The sequence below is a fragment of the Cotesia typhae genome, unplaced genomic scaffold (genome assembly GCF_013202065.1).
Source record: "Cotesia typhae breed Kobodo isofemale line unplaced genomic scaffold, CoteBio_Ctyphae contig_22, whole genome shotgun sequence".
NCBI lineage: Eukaryota > Metazoa > Arthropoda > Insecta > Hymenoptera > Braconidae > Cotesia > Cotesia typhae.
Genome location: NW_027423728.1, coordinates 7,015,352 through 7,035,563, shown reverse-complemented (window position 1 = coordinate 7,035,563; position 20,212 = coordinate 7,015,352). Strand labels below are relative to the sequence as shown.

Below are 20,212 nucleotides of genomic sequence, written 5' to 3'. Positions count from 1 at the left end.
TTTAGCATCTAAATAAAAATTATTGTAATAATAAAAATAATTTTGATTACAGCGAGAGTAGCGATGTTTAATAGACCTCAATTGCCAGCACCACCAGCTCCACCAGAAGTAATATCAACTGAGCAAGATCGTCAAGTACAACTCCAGTATGAACTTTGGCTCCATAACCAGCAACAATTTCTGCTGCAGCAACAAAAATACTATGAAACTGAAGTACAAAAATTACGGAAGTCTCGTAAAGCATTAAACAGCAGACAACGTCAATTGCGTAAATCAGGGAATGAGTTGACGGAAATTGATGCAGCTGAGTTGCAGCGAATTTCTAGTGAACAGTCAATCTTACAAAAACAGTTAGATGCAAGTAGAAAACAAGTTCGTCAACATGGTATGTTAGCGCAAGAGTACAAAAGTAAACAACAGCAAAGACAAACTCAACCTCAGACAAGTGAACCGTGTTCACCTTTGATGTCACCGTCCCAGCACTCTTCTCCGATGCACAGTCCTGCGGGTCTAGTTTCTCACAGTCCTGGACCCGGAAGCGTACCCAGTATGATTCAACATTCACCGGTTACCATAATTCAACACAGTCCAAACCCACCGCTGTTACAGCACAGCCCTGGTACTCAACAGCAACAAAATCCAGGAACAATATCTCCTCATAATATGCAGCCGTCACCTCGGATAGGAACTCCACATTCGCAAAATGATGAGAATCCTTTTAGTCCGGGTGCAATGCCTTCTCCAGGTTTGTGTGGTCCTACACCTCGCATGACTTCTCCTCAACATCGTGCTGTGATAAGTGGACGGCTTACTACTAGTCCCGGAGCCTTTCCACAAGAAGTTAGACAAAATCAACAAATTATCAATGAACAGGGAATAAGATTGCAAAATACACATCAAAGATTCGTAAGACCTTCAGCAGTGAGTGATATTGGGCAACGACCACGTATGCAAATGCAGGGAGGTATTATTTATAACCAACGTTCACCTTTGGGAAGTCCTCAGCCAACGCAACAGCCGATGTTGACTCAACACCAGCACCAACAAATGTTGCAACGACAACAGATGATTCAACAACAGCATGAAGTAAGCACTATTAATCAGGAGACTCAGAACTCTATCAATCAACGTAATTTGCAAATTGCACAACGCCAACAGATTTTGCAGCAACAGCAGCAATTAGCTCAACAACAACAACAACAACAACAACAACAGCAGCAGCAGCAGCAACAACAGCAGCAGCAACAACAACAACAGCAACAACAGAGGCAACAATTTTTGCAAATGCAACAACAACAACAACAACAACAACAACAACAACAACAACAACAACAACAACAACAACAACAACAACAACAACAACAACAACAGCAGCAGCAGACACAACAACAGCAACAAATTCAACAACAACAACAACAGCAGCAGCAGCAGCAGCAACAACAACAACAAAATCAGTTAATGCAAAAACCCCCGAGTTCTCCGATGATGTCTCAGCCAGCAAATTCGCCTAGTCCTCAGCTTCACCAACAAATTCAACAAAATTACGGACAGCCTCCGAGTTCACCTATGCCTCGTAGCCCAATGATTCCACAAACAATGGGCTCACCAATGTTGCAACAGCAATTGAGTCAAAATTCTCAGCCCCCTAGTCCTATGGGGTCAAGAATTCATCCACAGCCACCTTCACCCATGGTCTCACAGTACCAGCCACCTAGTCCAATGGCCAGAAGTCATCCGTCAACTTCACCTATGCTTCAACACCAGCTCAATAATCAGCATCATCCTCCACCACCGCCACAAACTCCAAGCTCACCTATGCCACGAAGTCCTATGGTACCATCACCTATGCAAATGCAGCGACGACAGTCCAGTGGAAACAGTCCCGCTATGCCCGATCGTCCTCAGAGCGTAGAAAATCCTGGAACTCCTCGCACTCCACATACTTACACTTACAATGTCCAAAATTCAGGGCATGTTAATAGTGATCAACAGCAGATCCAACAAATAAATCAAGAGCAATCGAATCAATCAGATTTAAATCAAAATCAAAACCGTGGAGGAGGAAATCCACATCATCCTTTAACTCCACTTCCTATAAAATCTATTTTTGGACGGTATGGATATTTCAAACCTGGTTTAAGAGGAGGCTCGCCTATGTGGTCGACAAAGCCCGAGTGTAGTAAAGGAAAAACAATTGAGCCAAGGATTACTGCAGCGACTTCTAATTTGAACGAAGACAAACCAAATACTTCTAGTGTAGTTCATAGAAAAACAGGAATATCTCAGTCAAAAATAAATAGTCTAGTGCATGCTGATTATAATGATTTTGACGATGACTCTCACACTCCGCCACAAACTCCTCCAACAACAGAAACAAAAACAAACACGACTTCAAGTCTCGCTGTTGAAAAATCAGTATCATCTTCTCTCGCTATCGGAAGTCCAGATAAATTAGAAACTATGCCGGACACCACTGACTATGACGATGATAAAACAATTGTCAATGAAGAGGTTACTCTAAGCTCCACAGCTCAGAGAGACAGTGATGATACTGTTATCGAAGAACTGGTTGACGTTTCACTGGGTCCTGTTGATCCGGATGAAATGCAAGAGTCTTTTTTTCTATTTGAGCCTGTAGATCTTTCCAACGACAGCAATGACATTCTCAGCCATGCTTTGGTGAACAACACCAATCAAAATCATGAGCTCGTTCAGATTCTTCAAATAGACCCCTCTCAGAACGATGACTCTATTCTCAGCGATGATGAGCTCGTACCTTCTAGCAGGAACAAAAAAACCCTGCGTTTGGATATTATGCGGACTTTGCAGACCGGTAAGAGACTCGTCACTGTTACAGATACTCCCGAATCTCCGGATCAAGAAGACATGACTGTCGATCCATCTCCTGTCGCTTCGCCTTTTATAGACAATCCTGATGATATAATGACTCTTGGAGAAATTGACAGTGCTTCTGAAGTCGTGATAATAGATCCTACCACTAAATCTCCTGAAGATCACTTGAACAAAGAGTGCGAGGAAGAGGCTGAAAAAATTGACAGTACTTTTGAAGTCTTACAACAATCAGAGCTACCCAATAAATCTGAGAGTAATTCTGATAATTTAAATGATAAGAAATCTTTTGATTTGACGGAAAAAATGTCACCTGTTGCTAATTCTGTTTCTGATACGATTTCTGATACGGATCAAGTCGATGCTGGTGAAAAAACAAAAATTGAAAATTCTTCGGCTTCAGATAAAATACTTGAAAGTAATACTACTTGTAAAAATACCGAAACTATGTCTAAATTAATTACAACAACAACAACAATTACAACAATGACAACAGCAATAACAACAATAGCAGCAACAAGTACTACTAATTCAGTCGCTACCACTGTCGCTAGCACAAAACAAGTTATTAATTTGAGTGATAATCAAAACCAAGTATTGCCTTCTGTTATTAGTAATGTTGCTGATATTAAAGTAACGAGTGAATCAAATAGCCAATCTTTAGAAATTTCTAATTCTAGTACGAGTTCCATTATTACAAATACTTTAACTAGTTTTAGTAGTGGTAGTGGTAATAGTAATACTAATACTAATACTAATTTAAAGACCAAAATAAATTCTATTGATACTGTTGAGCCTGATTCAGTGGCGTCAAAAATTTTGGCACAACTTACTGATAATAAAGATCGGTCAGAAATATGTTTCAGTGTCGCCAATGAAAATGTATCTCTTTTTCCAGTTTCTATTGAAAATGAGATTAGCTCTAAATTGACTGTTGTCCCGTCAACTGCTGTTACATTAATGAAAACAAAGTCCAGTGAAGCTCCGAAAAATAATTTAATTAAAAGTAAAATTGAAGATAAAAAAATGGTTAATATTAATGAAAAGTCTAAAGAAAAAAATGATAATTTGTTGAATTCAGTGAGTAATAGTAATAGTAATGAATCGTTGTTGTCATCATCGTCTTCATCGTCTGTAGAAGCTACAACAGAAGAAAAAAAAAGTGATCCTCTTAACACGACAGATGAATTGGAGAGTATGTTGGAAGCAATTCATAATCCTGATGAAAATACCAGTGATAGTAATAAAATAATTTGTGATATTAAACCAGATATTTCATCGTTTAAACGAATGTCACCAGTTGCTGATGAAATGTCTCTGGTAAATATTCTAGAAAATGATTCCGAGTTGGTTATTAATGAACGTAAGGAAAATAAATTTCAAGATACAGATCAGGCTAAAGAACCAAGTGTTTTGCATGAAAAAAGTTCTGTTGATAAATTCACGGACAATAACGAAGTTGAAGAATCTTCAGACGTTATTTTAGATATGCTTCATAATATAATATCATCTAAACCAGAAATGGCGAATACAAATATTTTGGAAGATCAACGCAAGTCGACGAGCATGATTTATCAAATGCCAATGCCTTTGGACACATTGCCATATAATATTTTGCAGGACTCGCTGATGGATTTTGATCAACCTATCCAAGACGAACAGGAGCCAGAAGAAAAGACTAAACAACCACCCAAGTCTCTAGATGTTCCAGTTACTAAAACAACTTCAACTATGACTCCAGCAGCTTCAATTCCAACTTCAATTTCGACTCAAATTTCTGCTCCAATTCAGTCAACTGTAAACGTTTTAAACGTTGTACAAAAATCAGCAGCAGCAGTAGCAGCAACAACAACAGCTGCAACGACGACAACAACAGCAGCAACAGCAGCAGCAGCAGCAGCAGCAGCAGCAGTAACAATAGCGCCAACAACAATAGCAATAACATCAGCAATAGCAATAACAACAACAGCAGCAACAACAACAACTGTACCTCACTTGTCTCCGCTATCCAAACCCACGGAATTGACGTCGAACATGGCGACAGCATCTCACCAACTTCGTTCTTTGCTTTCTTCTATTCAAACTAACCACTCGTCACAAAATTACACGACAGCTCAAGCTGCTATAGTGACAATGGTGTCTTCAGCGATGTCAAATAGTAAATTGGGAGTCTCTTCTCCATCAACTGTTTCAAACTCTCTTAATCCTCAAACGAGTTTGAGTTTTAGACTTCAAACTGTGACAAGTCCAGCGTCAATGAGCGTTAAATCATCAGCAGACACCACGACAACATTTGCTCTTCAGCTTAAAGACAACAGTGTTTTATCTTTGGGAAAAACTACAGCCTCTGAATTTACAAAAATATTAACAAGCACAATTCAATCTCAATCTCAATCGATTAATATGCCGGTAGTTACAACAGTACGGTCAACTAATTCCGGAATATCAATAACATCAAACGCGATGTTGAATGCCATGTTGTCAGTCACTCCAACAGTTAAACCCTCGATAGCTGGTCATCGTGCTAATACTATTCTCACGCAAACGAGCAATTTATTGAGCTCTGTGTTGCCGACTCCGTCGGTTCAACGTAACCAGAATCTTCAAGCTATTTTACAGGTAAGCTCATCTCCGTCGCGAGTTAACACTGTGGCTTCTACAACTACTACAAAAACTACTCCACTGACAAGCTCTGCGACGATAAATGTCACCACTTCTATTCTCCAGTCAACGTTGTCTCAGACAACGTTATTGCACTCACAGTTAACAGGAGCGTCGAATTTATACAAGTCGACAGAAATTCTGCCGATTGATAAAACCAACGAAGCTGAAAATGTTCCCACGTCAACGGCCAAAGATGATGAGATTAAGAGTCATGATTCTGAAATACCCAAGCAAAATCATCGAATAGAAGATTCAAATGTATTATTGAAACAATTGCTACAAAATACAAGATGTGCTACCACCAGTTTGGTGGCTAATACCTCTTCAACAACAACCATACCAACTGCTCCATCTCTAGAGGCACAATTAGCTCGACCTGTAGTTTCAACAGTGTCCTCTGCTTTACTACCACAGCTCGTGCATAAAACTCCGACAGTAAAACCAATTACCAAACAATTATTGACACGCGAAACGTCGTTTGTTTCTCAGCAAACGTCTTTGCCTCAAAAGACCCCGAGCCCGCCGATAAAAGAAGATTCACCTACTCCAAGAGTAACTACACCAACGGCTGTACAATCGTTGTCTCCAAGAGGAAGTGTTGATACCAAACATATTCAATTAAATACCTTGGGAAAATTGACTACTAGTTTATCAAGCGCTGTCACTTTTACATCTTCAACTGTAACGGCGGCAATTCCCGTAAAATCGAGTCAGATTAAACTAGAGCCTGGATTGATTACCCACCAGGAAGTTACGAGTCAATCGTCTCCGTTAAAACCCTCCTCTATGAGCGAGTCATCGTCATCTTCATCATCTTCACAGTCGTCATCCTCGTCGGTGATTACCGGTCAAAATCAGTCTCAGATACGGATTACTCAAGTACCGACGTCTTTTACAAAACTTGTTTCGACTTTAAGCAAGCCAGCAATGACAATAGCAGCTCCTCCGAAAACAGTTCAAGCTGCTACACCACAAGTGCCCAGTAATATTCAACAATCATCTCAGCCTTCTACACCAGTTGCTACTACACCACCACAAACGCCATTGTCTACTACGCCGACACTTATTTCTACCCAAAAATCTGTACCTGTTACTATTCAACAATCACAACCTATACAACAACAACAACTGCAACAGCAACCGCAACCGCAGCAACAACAGCTACAACAACAACAACCACAACCACAACCTCCACAACAGCAACCACCACAGCAGCAGCAGCAGCAGCAGCAGTTGCAACAACAACATATTCAACAACAACAACAACCTCAACAGCAGCAGCAGTTGCAACAACAACATATTCAACAACAACAGCAACAAAAAATAACTCATCTACAAATACAACCAACAGTGCCTCAGACGATGACCCAAAACTTGAGTCATCAAGTTAATCTACCACAGGGTGCAATTACGCAACACACAGTGCCTTTAGTGGAAGTTAAAAAAGAAATTCTTGATGAAGTATTGTCTGGCAATATTACACCACAATTATCTGATACCAAAGACTTTCTTACTGCCAAAGAGGAGCTTATCGATGGTTCCATTGACGATAAGACTGGTAATTATTCTTTTTAATATTTTTATAACTCACTATTATCTTATTAATATTTTTAAATATATATTTATTTAACGTTAGTAATAAAAAAAAATAATTGTTTCAGATCTTAGAAAATTAAAAAGACGTCAGTATCAGCAAAAACGTCGCCAGAGTCAAGGAAAAGATGCATCAACACCTCCGCAAAAGAAACGATCCCGAAAAGTATCTCGTCTAGACGAAGATTATGATACATTTATTGAAAATTTAATGATTCAATTGCGACAATTGCAAGCAATACCTGTTCTAGAACCCTATCTCGGACGAAACTACGGCGTCTGTCCCATTTACGGTTCCGGTGACTTGTCGAAACTTTGCACTCAGAAAGACTACAACCCTCGAACTGGAGATTTACTGGGAGTTTACGGTGCCGCGAGGCTTCCTGGGGTATCAGATCACTACAACACCCAGCCGTTTGGTGAATTGGAGCCATTACCACCTCCTCAGCCAGTCTCAACTCAGCGTGGATTTTACGATCAAGAATTTCCACCTCTTAAATTAGAGGACGCGAGTGATAAAAAAGATTGTCTGTCATTGACCCGTGATGTGGACACTCCAGACACTATTGTAAGTTCTTCATCTCCTGAGTGTGTGATTCCCGAATTTGTTCATAATTTTCCGGGGTTGAAATTGATTGACGACAGCTCTGACGAAGAGTCTGATTGGTTGAAACGCGTCTCACCCGTTATTCCAATAATTTCGCCAATTCCCATCAGATTAAAAACTCCAGCATCAATAGCAGCAGAACTGGCGGCAGTAAGAGCAACAACAACGGCAATTAATACCTCTGTGACAACTACACCCGCAGTGACAGTAGCTGCTGCCGCTGCAGCTGTTGTAAAAGACACTGCTAAGCAGGACAAAGAAAATCTCGGAATCACACGAATCGGTAAATCACCACCAGTGGTCTTACGAGAAAACAGCAATGTTACAGTAACGCTTACACTCAATAGTCAAGCAGCTGACGATATTATGGGAGTTCTGAAAGATCTTGCAAATATTTTAAATATATCACCGCCCAATGGGTACCAAGTCGTTGAACGTACCACGACACCGCCAAGTCAAAAATTGGGGCTCTATCGAACTAAGGGCAAAGATGGCAAAGAAGGAGCTCCTGTTGATATTCAGAGTATACTCAATGGTGCGGCTAAATTTTGCCGTCATTGTGATGTTGTTATTTTAAATAGTCTTATTCGTAAAAAAGTATCTGAATTACCATTTTTGAGTAAAGATGAAGCTGAACCTGGTGATGAACTCTGCTTCTGTTCTGTTAGTTGTTATATGCAATTTGCTCTGATACATCGTACACCTATCACTACTCAAGGAAAAGTAAGTTTATATTTTTTTTATATGATACTAAAATTATCAGACATCTGGGAATTTTTTTTTTTTTTTAATTGACTAGCAACCTGCAGTCACTATGCGACTGCCGAAATTTATGAATTATGAATAAAAAAATTTTGGCTTAGTAAAGAAATGAATATTTTTCTCACAATAACGTTCTTGTTAAAAAAAAAAATTATTTTATTTTTAGATGTGGAGTTTTTTCATTAAAATTTTTTTATAATAATCAAAAAAATTCAAAGATGTCTATTAATTTCAATATACTTTTTTTTTTTCTTAATAATAAAATATATTATTTTATTTTTTCTTAAAAATAAAAATTTAATTTCAGGCTGCGACGATTGTTGATCACCTAGGTCAAAAAACTGACTCAAAATTACTTGATAGTGCTTTAAAGAAAAAACTTGAAGAGAAAAAATTAATAGAAAAACAAATGCTAAATTTGGCGGAAATTAACATGGAGCCGATGGACATTTGCAATGACATTAAAATAAAAACCGAAAAAGAGGACCTAGACCTTCATGATCACATAAAGCAAGAGCTTGTGGATAAGCGACCAAAGAAACATCCCGCAGATCTTCCAATTGACCTCGAATTTGAACCACCGTCAAAACTGCTTCGGGGTACAAAATACAAGGTCTGGAGTATGGGTGTCCTCCAGCCGATTAAAAAATACAAAAAACCTTCGGATAAAGACATAACCGATCTGCTGTTCCGAATGGCTGTGACAGTGAACCCTGCGAAAAACGAGGACAGTCGGCGCTGTATGTTTTGTCAAAATCAAGGAGACGGCGCTGCTGATGGTCCTGCGCGGCTCTTGAATTTTGACGTAGACAAGTGGGTCCACTTGAACTGCGCGCTCTGGTCTGAGGATGTTTATGAGACAGTTAACGGGGCTCTGATGAATTTGGACACTGCTTTACAACACAGTCTCGCAATGAATTGCATCGTTTGCGAGAAACCCGGAGCCACTGTTAAGTGTTTCAAGATGCGGTGCACCAATGTCTACCATTTGGGTTGCGCTGAAAAGGCTGGTTGCGTTTTTTACAAAAATAAAAGCACTTTTTGTTCTCAGCACGTTCAAAAAAATGAAAAAGACAACGAATTAACAACTTTGTCTGTCTACCGACGGGTTTACGTTAATCGGGATGAAAATCGACAAGTTGCCGCAGTGATGCATCACACTGAGCGCAATCACCTATTACGAGTCGGTAGTTTGATTTTTTTGAACGTCGGACAACTTTTACCTCATCAACTTCCGAATTTTCACACTCCCCATTATATTTATCCCGTGGGCTATAAAATTGTCAGGTTTTATTGGAGTATGCGTCAACCTAACAAGCGATGTCGATACGTCTGTTCTATTCACGACAAAGACGGACTCCCGGAATTTCGGATTCTTGTCCAGGAGTCCTCTCACGAAGACAGCGAGTATGTCGGTAAAACTCCAAGAGCAGCCTGGGAACACATTTTGGAACCACTGTCTAAATTAAGAGAATCCACCAACAGCATTAAATTGTTCCCACTCTATGTCTCCGGAGAAGACCTCTTTGGCCTAACAGAACCGGCTATTGTCAGAGTTTTGGAGAATTTACCCGGAGTTGACACCCTGACTGACTACAATTTCAAGTACGGAAGGAACCCTTTGCTGGAGCTGCCCCTGGCGGTTAATCCCAGTGGGAGTGCCAGGACTGAGCCGAGATTGAGGAACCAACTGCCTTGGAAGAGACCACACACCCAGAGAACTGGCTCCTCCGCAAGGGCAACCTTCTCACCAACTAACAATGTCGCTGGCGAGACCACTTGTCCTTACTCCAAACAGTTTGTTCACTCTAAGAGCTCACAGTACAAAAAAATGAAACAAGACTGGAGAAATAATGTTTATTTAGCGAGGAGTAAGATTCAGGGGCTGGGGCTTTATGCTGCTAGAGATTTAGAAAAACATCAGATGGTTATTGAATATATTGGAGAGATTATTAGGACTGAGTTGGCTGAAACAAGAGAAAAACAATATGAAGATAGGGTGAGTTTATAATTTTATTTTTATTTATTTGAGTAATTTATTCTAGCAACCTATATTTATTAAATTATGGCTTTTGTTAAATTGCACTGCACTTTCTTCACTATTGACCTTTTTAAAGATATAAGTTCATTCTGATGATACACTCATCAAGAGCTTTCATTTGAGTACCCACATGCATTTTTCATATATTTTTCATATATACATATATATATATATAAATATACAAAATATATGAAAAATGCATGTGGGTACTCAAATGAAAGGTCTTGATGAGTGTAACATCGGGATGAGCTTATATCTTTAAAAATGTCAATAGTTCACAAGATACAAGGTCATTTCTTAATTCATCTCTTAATGATATAGATCATAGTAAAATATATTTATTAAAATTTTTTTTTTTTTATTAATTCAGAATCGAGGAATCTACATGTTTCGTTTGGATGAAGAACGAGTTGTTGATGCAACCCTGTGTGGTGGATTGGCACGTTACATTAATCACTCGTGTAATCCCAATTGCATTGCTGAAATCGTTGAAGTTGAACGTGATCTTAGAATAATTATTTTTGCTAAAAGAAGAATTTCACGTGGTGAAGAGGTAATTTTTTATTTTTATTAATTATTATTATTACTATTAGATATTTTTTAAAATATTAAAATAATTTTTTTTTTTTTTTTTGTTATTTTAGTTGGCATATGATTATAAATTTGATATTGAAGACGACCAACATAAAATAGCTTGCGCATGTGGAGCACCAAACTGCCGTAAGTGGATGAACTAAATGAATAATAAATCATGTCGATCCACGTTGTTATTGTTGCTACGTTATGGGGTAAATTTTTTCAATTAAAAGATTAATAAATAAATAAAGAAAAAATTTTTTAAAATAAAGATATTGAAGAAAAAAAAATATAAATTCTATATATATAAATAAATATATATATATATATATATATATATATATATATATATATATATATATATATATATATATATATATATATATATACATACATATAAATATATATAAATAAATTAATAAAGTAATAGACACATTATTTAATTTGTAAAGTGCCATTGCGGTTTTTGATTAATCAATTTATATAAAAAAAAAAAATTAAAATAAAAAAAAAAAGTTGGTGCTACGCCATCACAACATTCCTCCAAAGTTGTATAAATAATGTTAGTTTTTACTTATAAAAAAGGAAAAAAAAAAAAAAAACTAAAAAGAAAATAATAAAGGGGTGATTAAATAATATGTGAACATTTTAAATATAATGGTAAATAATAATTTGATAATTTGTAATTGTAATTGTAATTGAATAATAACTTGTACATTATAATTGTGAAAAATTTTGTGTGACGACAAAAATTATTAATAATGACTAGATAATAAAGTTATTAAAAATTTTTTTAGATAAAGTTAATAATAAATATAAGTATATAGTTAATACTATTGAGATTGCGAGTAAGAGAATAGAAATAATTATGAATTGAATAAAAGTAATGTTATGTAAATCGTGAATGCGAAGTAAAATAATTATTTGTATCTTTGTATGTGAAATAATAATAGTAATCAGTGATGATTTAAAATGGATAAATAATATTAACAACAATAATAATTATTAAAATAGTGATTATTAATAGATTTAATATTAATAATAATTATTGATGGTGAATAATAATTATAATATTTAAAGATTATATTATTATCCTCGTTGTAATATATAACATTTATCAATTATTGGATATATAATTGCACTGTGTCTGTACATAAGTAGAATACATATTATTTTCAATTAAATCACCAGAAAGTTATGTAAAATAACAGTACCTAATGTAATATGTAGAATTATATACAATTATAATTATAATAATATTTGATTATACAATAATAAATCGATTGAAAATTTTATAAATCTCGAAATTATTTATTCCTTTGGTAATTATTTACAAGTGAGGTCCATCTTATTTTTGGCCTTATCTTCACGGAAAGAACAAGATGACACTGGATATCATCCCAGATTATACTCAGTGATATCTGTGGTGAAAAAAATTTTATACAATAGCAAATATAATCCAGATTATAATGAGTATAATCTAGATTATAATGAGTATAATCCAGATTATAATAAGTATAATCCATATTATAATGAGTATAATCCAGATATCACGCAGTATAATCTGGGATTATACTAGCTACTATCTGAAACTTTTTTTTTACCACAGATATCACTGAGTATAATCTAGAATGATATCCAGTGTCATCTTGTTCTTTCCGTGTAGCTTATTTGCTTTCAAAAGTTGGAAAAAATTTTGATTCTCATATTTTTGAATAAAATTTCTATTTTATTTTTTTTTTTAACAAAGTTGAGTATTTTTTTTTTAGCTTATTCATTTTTTAATGTATTTTTCAATAAAAAATATATCAAAATTTGAAAAAAAAAATTTTGTTAAAAAAAAAATGAAAATTAAAATAGTAGTCCCCACTTGTAAATAATTACTATTCCTTTTATATTAATATATAAAAATAAGTTGTAAAAAGAAATTATCGACTCTCCAAAGATTATAGACCGCGCAAGTCTCTAAAATAAATTGATTAAATTTCTTTAGATATTTTGTAACATCAAATTGAAAGTTACGCAACAGTAATATTAATATTAAATATTTTTAATTGGAGCCAGGATTTGGTTGTAATACGAGGTCCTAACGAGTTTGCGAATTAGTTTATTTTTATTTGTAAACTTTCTGGCTAGTTTGCTCGATAATAAAGTTTATATATTTGTTCTAGGAAAGTATAATGTTATTTGGGGCAATCAGAGTAACCTAGTTTGCTAATAATTTAAGTTCAAACCAACGGATATTTTTTTACACTGCATTTGGATAAGAAAATATAAATATATCTTTCTGTAAATAATCAATACACAATAAAAATATTAAATACATTAATTAGTAAATTTATAAAAAAAAAAAAATTATAATTTATCCAGCAATTGGATTTAGAGTAGAATTAGTTGTAGTAGTAGTAGTAGTTGTAGTAGCAGCAGTAGTTGTTGTATGACGAGCGGAAGACATGAGTAACGACGGTCGTTGTTTATCGAGATGATTGTTCAACCATTCTTCAATAACAGGAAGATTTTTTTTACTCCACTTCAATTCTTCTTCTAAATCTCCCATTACTTTTTTAATAATGACTTCTGACGGATCAGCCTCCCTTTGACGGTCTTTGTACAATTGCGATACCATATCATAGCCTTCCTGAGTGCTGAATGATGAAGTAGCTGAATTGATAATTCCATTCCACAAATGCTCTTTGCTTTCAAATCTTTGCTTCATCTGATCCCAGTGATCCACAAGAAAATCAAATAATGCAAAATATCCGGTTGCGCTTCCTGTCAAGGTACTGTAGATTAATTGAATATCCGAATCCGTGAAGTTTGAATTCTCATTAAGAATTGTAACATTCAATAGTCTGTAATTTATAAATAAAATTTTTTTTAAATTATACTTAAATTGAGACATCTGATAAATTTTTTTAAATTTTTATTTAAATTGCTTTTGTTAAATTGCACTGTACTTTTTTAAATATTGACATTTTTTAAAATATAAGCTCATCCTGATGTTACACTCATCAATAGCTTTCATTTGAGTACCCACATGCATTTTTAATATATTTTTCATATATCCATATATAAATATACAAAATATATGAAAAATTGATGTGGGTATTCAAATAAAAGGTCTTGATGAGTGTAACATCGGGATGAGCTTATATCTTTAAAAATATCAATAGTTCACAAGATACGAGGTCATTTCTTAATTATTTATTTAGAGATAGAGCATTTTTCTTATTTTTTTTAATAATATAGATTATTAAAAAAATTCCATTTTAAAAAGCTCTAAAAATTTTTTAGTTTTAGTTTATTTAAAAAAAAAATTATCAAGCGTTTATTAATTTAAATAAAAAAAAAATTTTTATAATTAAAATTTAACAAATCATACCTTTCAATTTTATTTTTATCAACAGGACATCCCGCTAAAGTTTTCAATAAATATGTCCGCTCGCTCTGTTTTCGCTCCATTGTTTTCTGGGGAAAATTAATTACTCTTTGAAGACCAAACTCCCATTCTTCCATCGTACCCCATCGGAAAACGGGACAAATAAATTCATTGGCGACTCTGAAAATAAAAATAAATTAATATTAATATATGTGGATGAAAAAAAATTTTTCTTTAAGAAAAACTAACGGATTTCCTTCATCGGGTTCATCATCCTTCATCCACTTTTTATACTGTTCTTTGGCTTCTTCGATGCAAGGACGGTAACCGGCGCGACATAAGAAATTCTTTACGAGGCTTCTCATGTGAGTTTTCCACGAAGGCTCATTTGGACTTGTCGTCTCGCCGAGCTGATTCTTGTACAACGGCTCAAGGAGACTGAAGATGTACGCCTGACGTCATTTATAAATTATAGTATCAACGATAATTAAATTAACATTTATTAACATAATTGGATGATAATTTACTTCGAAATTAGATGCAACAGTCTCTGATTCTTGGATTTTTCTGCCAACGTGATCAATCATGGTGAAAAACGGCTGCCAGACAACGTGACTTGTTTCGTTTTTCAAAAATAGTGTCATATTGAGCGCTACTTGGAAGCAAAAATTACCCGAGTATGCCATATTCCAGGCGTCATGTAATAGTTTAGCGCGAGTTAACACCGGTATTGTTTCTCGGTTGGGTCCTTGAAGAAATTCACTTAACATTTGCCAATTGCAGAGATCGTAATTTACCGGAAACATTCCTGTTGATTTTTATAAAAAATTTTATTTTTATTAAATCGTCAGATATTTTACAATTTTTTATTTTTATGACAAAAAAATCAATACAAAAAAAAAATTAGGAAAACGGTTGACCCTGCAGTTTCCCGCTAATTCCAACTTTACACAGAAAAAAAAAATTTCATGAACCAAGAAAATTGTAAGGAAGAAATTGTAAGTTATTTTGGAGCAAGAAGAAATTTTCTTGGGTTAAAAAAATTCAACTTTATTCAATAAATTTTAACTTTATTCAAGAAATATTCAATCTTCCTTAAGATTTTCTTAATTTAAAAAAAATTTACTCTTGACTCAAGACTTTCTTCAAAGAATCTTCGATCAAAGAATCTTCAAGTTTCAATTGATCGAACAGAATTTCGGAGTAATTCCGAAAAAATACTTTTTTCGGTTTTCTTTCGTTCACGATATTTCTCGAACGAATCAACCGATTTTGACCAACTTGGCGGCGATCGCCGGGTTTTTTTTTTTTTATGTTAAAAGCTGATTAGTTTTTAAAATCGATCGGTAAAGCTGTTTAAAAGTTATTCCAAAAAAACCACATTTGAAAGAATTTTTTTTTCGTAGTTTTTTTTAAATTTCTCAAAATCTATTGGTCCTAACTGTGTTTAAAAATTTAAGTTTGCCGCGATAAAATTGATCAAACCGTTCAAAAGTTATAAGCGGTTCACATATATTCACACATACATATAGACATGGTGACAACATCCCGGGAATAGACAGACTTCCTGTGACCTTAAAACGTCGAGATCTGATAAAAAATCGATTTTTAAAAAACGGGGTAAAACAATTAAATTCCCGATTTCTACACGTAGATTTTCATAATAATTTAATTGTTATAAAAGTTTTAAAAATTCAGTACCTATTTCTTCTGGATTAACAATAATAAAATGATCTTTGGATGTAGAATCTGGTACGGTAATTGTACTGTCACTTTTAGTCAACCATAAATTTGGATAAAGTTTAGAAAATTTCAAATCATCTTGTGATACCATTATAATTGGTATGTCCCATAGATAAGACATTTTTTCATTAGAAGCTGGTGGTACTTGGCGAAGAAATACATTCTATAAAAAAAAAAAAAAAAAAAAAATAAAAAATAATAATAATAATAAATTGAGGGAATAAATTTGTTGCCTTGAAAAAAAAATAATGGTGCATCATAACGACTAACAACAATAATAATAAATACAGCACTAATATTCAAAGCTACTCACTTGTGTGAAGGTTATACTTCCGGTTTCGTAATCGCGAGTTACTGTTACCACTGGTACACGGTCTCTATTTATCCAAGGCGCTGCGATGCTGCTGATTGTCAGGTCATTAGGCAGGGTTAAATTATTCTTCACCCTCACTTCATCCAATTGACCGAATATTTCATTAGCATAAAAACTCCGACTGTTTACCAACACATTATTATTGTTATAAATTTAAGTAAAAAAAAAAAAAAAAAAAAGAATAATAATAATAATAATAATTACTTTTTAGCTGATTCGTGAATAAATTTTTGGACTCCCTGTCGGAAAATATCTTCACCAAGTGTATAATTAAACATGCGGAATACCAATTCAGCTGTAAAATAATAAATAAATAAATAAATAAATAAATAACGCGTTGAAATGTTTGATAAATCACGTAGTTTAAATTACGAGTGTAGTTATTTAATAACGCATTGACGTTATTATCAGAATTATTGCTGTGATTCATGTGTATGTCCATGAATTCATGTATAGAGAGTGAGGATTTGTAGATGTAGATAAAATTCATTAAATACATACAACAACGAAGGCTTCGCGCACAATTCTAATAACAAATCACAAGACTCTCTTAACTCCGGTTAAGACCTTGACTAAATCGTAAATTTTTTTTTAATGCATCTATTTATATTTTTTTTGTCTTACTTTTTGAGCACGTCGCTTCGTGTCTTATACCAGCGACTCGGGTAAACGGCAATGTTTTACCAAACTCGTAGTACAGAGAGTATAAAAGTGTCATTGGCCATTTTCCTTCCGTTTCATTTGGATCAATCTGTCAAATATTTTTTTTTTATTTATTAATTAATTTTATATTGAGGTAGTTCGGTCATAAATGCAAAATTTTAAGAAGTTTTCGAAATTTAAGCTATGGATAATAAAATACGCATTAAATAAAAATTCTGTTTTTTTTTCTAAGTCCAAAAAAATTTTTAGTTTGAAGAAAAAAATTTTTTTTTTAGGAACTACCTCAAATTTAAAAAAATATAAATAAATTTACACTCACGTCTACTGTTGTTTTAGACGCTAAAAATGAATTCAACGCTTTGTTCACTTGAGCGTCACTCCATCGGAAAGGAGTAATTCTTTGTCCAATCCATTGATAAATTAATTCATAAGCTGTATTCCAAACCGATGGACTGCTCAATTCACTTTCTCTGTAAAAAAAAAAAAAAAAAAAAAAAAATAGTAATAAAATTTACTGTTAATATTAATAAAAAAATTTTTTACTTGAAAAACATAAGACCCCAACTGTCGGACGCTTTTGAAGCGGTGTACATCGGCATAGCCACAAGATCCAATTTTGGCAGACCGATTGAAATATTAAAATAATTTTGTAAGTAATTAACAATTGTAACAATTTTATTTGGAACTTTAGACAATGTTGGCAAATATTCTTTTCTTCCCCAGATTTTTATTTCCAGCGGAGCGCGACCTTCTGTCGGATTAACAGATCTACTGGGTGACATACTTTCAAAATCAGAAATCATAAATGACAATTGGTATGTCGAAATTTCAGGAGTTTTTTCAAAATTATCTCTTATTAAATTCGGCTCTCCTGGTCTGAAAATAAATTTGTATAATTAAATAATTAATTATGTAAATTTTTTGGAATTACTCTTTGCTACTTACATTTCAGTAGACGCTATGAGAGGCGTATTTGAACGAGAGTGGAGATTTTTTGGACGGATCAAGGAGAGCTCAAAGGTTGCCTTATATTCTGGCTCATCGATGCAAGGAAATAGTTTTTTTGCATTATTGAGCCTCAGATGAGTTGCGAGAAATGTGCTGACAACAGTACGTCGTTTGAATAAAAATTGCATTGATAGCACTATTTCTTAAAATTTTAATCTAATCTACCATTTTAAATTTCATTTTTTTCTACTCTAATTTTTTTTTTTTTTACTAATTCAAACTACATAATATTTCATTTTTTATTGAAAAACAATTAATGTTATGTAAGTACTTACTGGGCTTGAGCGAGAGTATCTAGATATGAATTCATGAAAAATCCATACGAGTCAGACGTTGAAATATTACCGGTGTAATTGATATTTATGATACATTTTTGTCCTCCGGTGTACCATTGTTCCAAATCGATATTTAATTCAGATTTTTGTATATTGTGCTCACGCTCAGCTACGTTGGCATCTTCAAATGTCAACCTTTTTATCACATAATTAATTTTGATTAATATTTCACAATTTTTTTTAACTATGATAGAAAAAAATGAGGTAATTATTTATCAGTAGGGTCAACCCCATTTTGGGCTGTAACTAGGTGAAAAATTAAAGTTTAAAAATTTTTGTTTATTCTTCGGCATTTTTTATTTATGATAAAAAATATTGTGAAAGGAAAAAATAAAGATTTTGATAGCTTTTTTGCCTTCAACAGTTGGAAAAAATTTTTTCTCTCATATTTTTAGATAAAATTTCTATTTTATCTTTTTTTGATATTTTTTTTTTTTTTTAAATATCAAAATATTCTAAAAAATTTATAAATTGCCTTAAAAGTTAGAAAAAATTTTGGCTCTCACACGGTAAAAATTTTACGTCATTGCGTCAAAAAATTTTGTGTTAAAAAATTTTTTTCTGTGCATATTTTTGAACAAAATTTCTATTTTATCTTTTTTTTAACAAACAATTAAAAAAAAAAAATTGATCAATTCGATGAAAAAAAAAAAAAAAAAAAAATAATTTAACATGGACTAGCATATGTTGACCCCACTTGTAAATAATGACAAAAAATTCTTATAATTTTTAAAAATTTTGACATGTGAAATTTCATAATTTTTTTTTTTTTGTCATTTGTTACAAAAATAAAGAAATAAAAAAATTTTCAGACGACTGCTAATTTTAGTATTATATTAATTAGATGGTGTTAATAATAATTAACAAGTGCTAAAAAAACTCACGTAGTATTCGGAGCGGTACATTGAATATTTACGTTAGTGACATCCAAACCACGATCAGCATCCAATTTAATTCGTGAGCCATCACTGATCCAATTGCCAAAAATTTTAAGATTCCCCACAAAAGTAGCATTAATCGTAAAGGGTTTTATTTCAAGTTGATAAGTGTCTGGTTTAAAACTCCGGGGCATTCTGTATCCAGGTAATTTAACAACATCATTAAAATCAATGCTTCTCCTTGATCTTCCCTAATAAAAAAAAACAAATTAAAAAATATAGGAAATAAAAAAATGAAAATTCTCATCAGTAGTTTTGAATATTTTCAATACTTTTGAATTCCTTCTAGATAAAGTCGATAATTTTGAATTTCTTTTTCTAATACCCAGGGATCCTTTTACCTTATTAAAACAATCAAATCATACACTATCACAATTATGCTCATACAGTAATTTTTATTAATTATTTATTTACTTACCTTAGGCTCCGATGTGACAATAGTTGCAATAGTTATTAATATTAATAAAAGATAAAGAAGAGAGCCAATAAACTTCATGGTAATTATTGGACTCTCTGAAACGTTTTTTTTTTTTATAAAATAATTAACCTGAAATATAATTAAAAATAAACGATAATTAGCTGAAGGTAGATAGGATTGATGCGATGTTTCACCTACTTTAGTTATATAATGTTAGAGGTACGGTAAAAATAGTTGTTGAACTGCAACTGAAGATAGACCT

General features: G+C 33.5%; 2 protein-coding genes across 13 annotated transcripts in view; one reads left to right on the top strand and one right to left on the bottom strand.

The window, feature by feature from the left end:
* The window catches only part of LOC141524188 (uncharacterized), a 26,962-nt gene extending 14,570 nt beyond the window's left edge, over positions 1-12,392 (top strand). For all 9 annotated transcript variants that reach the window (XM_074237893.1, XM_074237898.1, XM_074237896.1 and 6 more), the window contains 5 exons: positions 53-7,072; positions 7,176-8,437; positions 8,784-10,475; positions 10,888-11,070; positions 11,162-12,392. In XM_074237893.1, the coding sequence (XP_074093994.1) occupies positions 53-7,072; positions 7,176-8,437; positions 8,784-10,475; positions 10,888-11,070; positions 11,162-11,254 (10,250 nt within the window). In that variant the 3' untranslated portion in view covers positions 11,255-12,392. The remainder of the gene's footprint in view (positions 1-52; positions 7,073-7,175; positions 8,438-8,783; positions 10,476-10,887; positions 11,071-11,161) is intronic.
* On the bottom strand, positions 11,657-20,212 carry LOC141524191 (aminopeptidase N). Of its 4 annotated transcripts, none has more exons than XM_074237901.1 (16): positions 20,149-20,212; positions 19,951-20,079; positions 19,805-19,873; positions 19,479-19,723; positions 18,535-18,729; positions 18,197-18,367; positions 17,795-18,127; positions 17,571-17,721; positions 17,213-17,339; positions 16,793-16,883; positions 16,529-16,709; positions 16,174-16,378; positions 15,000-15,280; positions 14,722-14,924; positions 14,476-14,652; positions 11,657-13,945 (listed from the first exon to the last, which is right to left on the bottom strand). In XM_074237901.1, the coding sequence occupies exons 2-16, from the start codon at positions 20,026-20,028 to the stop codon at positions 13,456-13,458; spliced, it is 2,997 nt and encodes a 998-aa protein (XP_074094002.1). In that variant the 5' UTR covers positions 20,029-20,079; positions 20,149-20,212; the 3' UTR covers positions 11,657-13,455. The 4 variants fall into 4 exon arrangements, with proteins under 4 accessions (XP_074094002.1, XP_074094003.1, XP_074094004.1 ...); XM_074237902.1 differs by having other exon boundaries at positions 18,197-18,352; XM_074237903.1 differs by lacking the exon at positions 19,805-19,873 and having other exon boundaries at positions 20,149-20,211.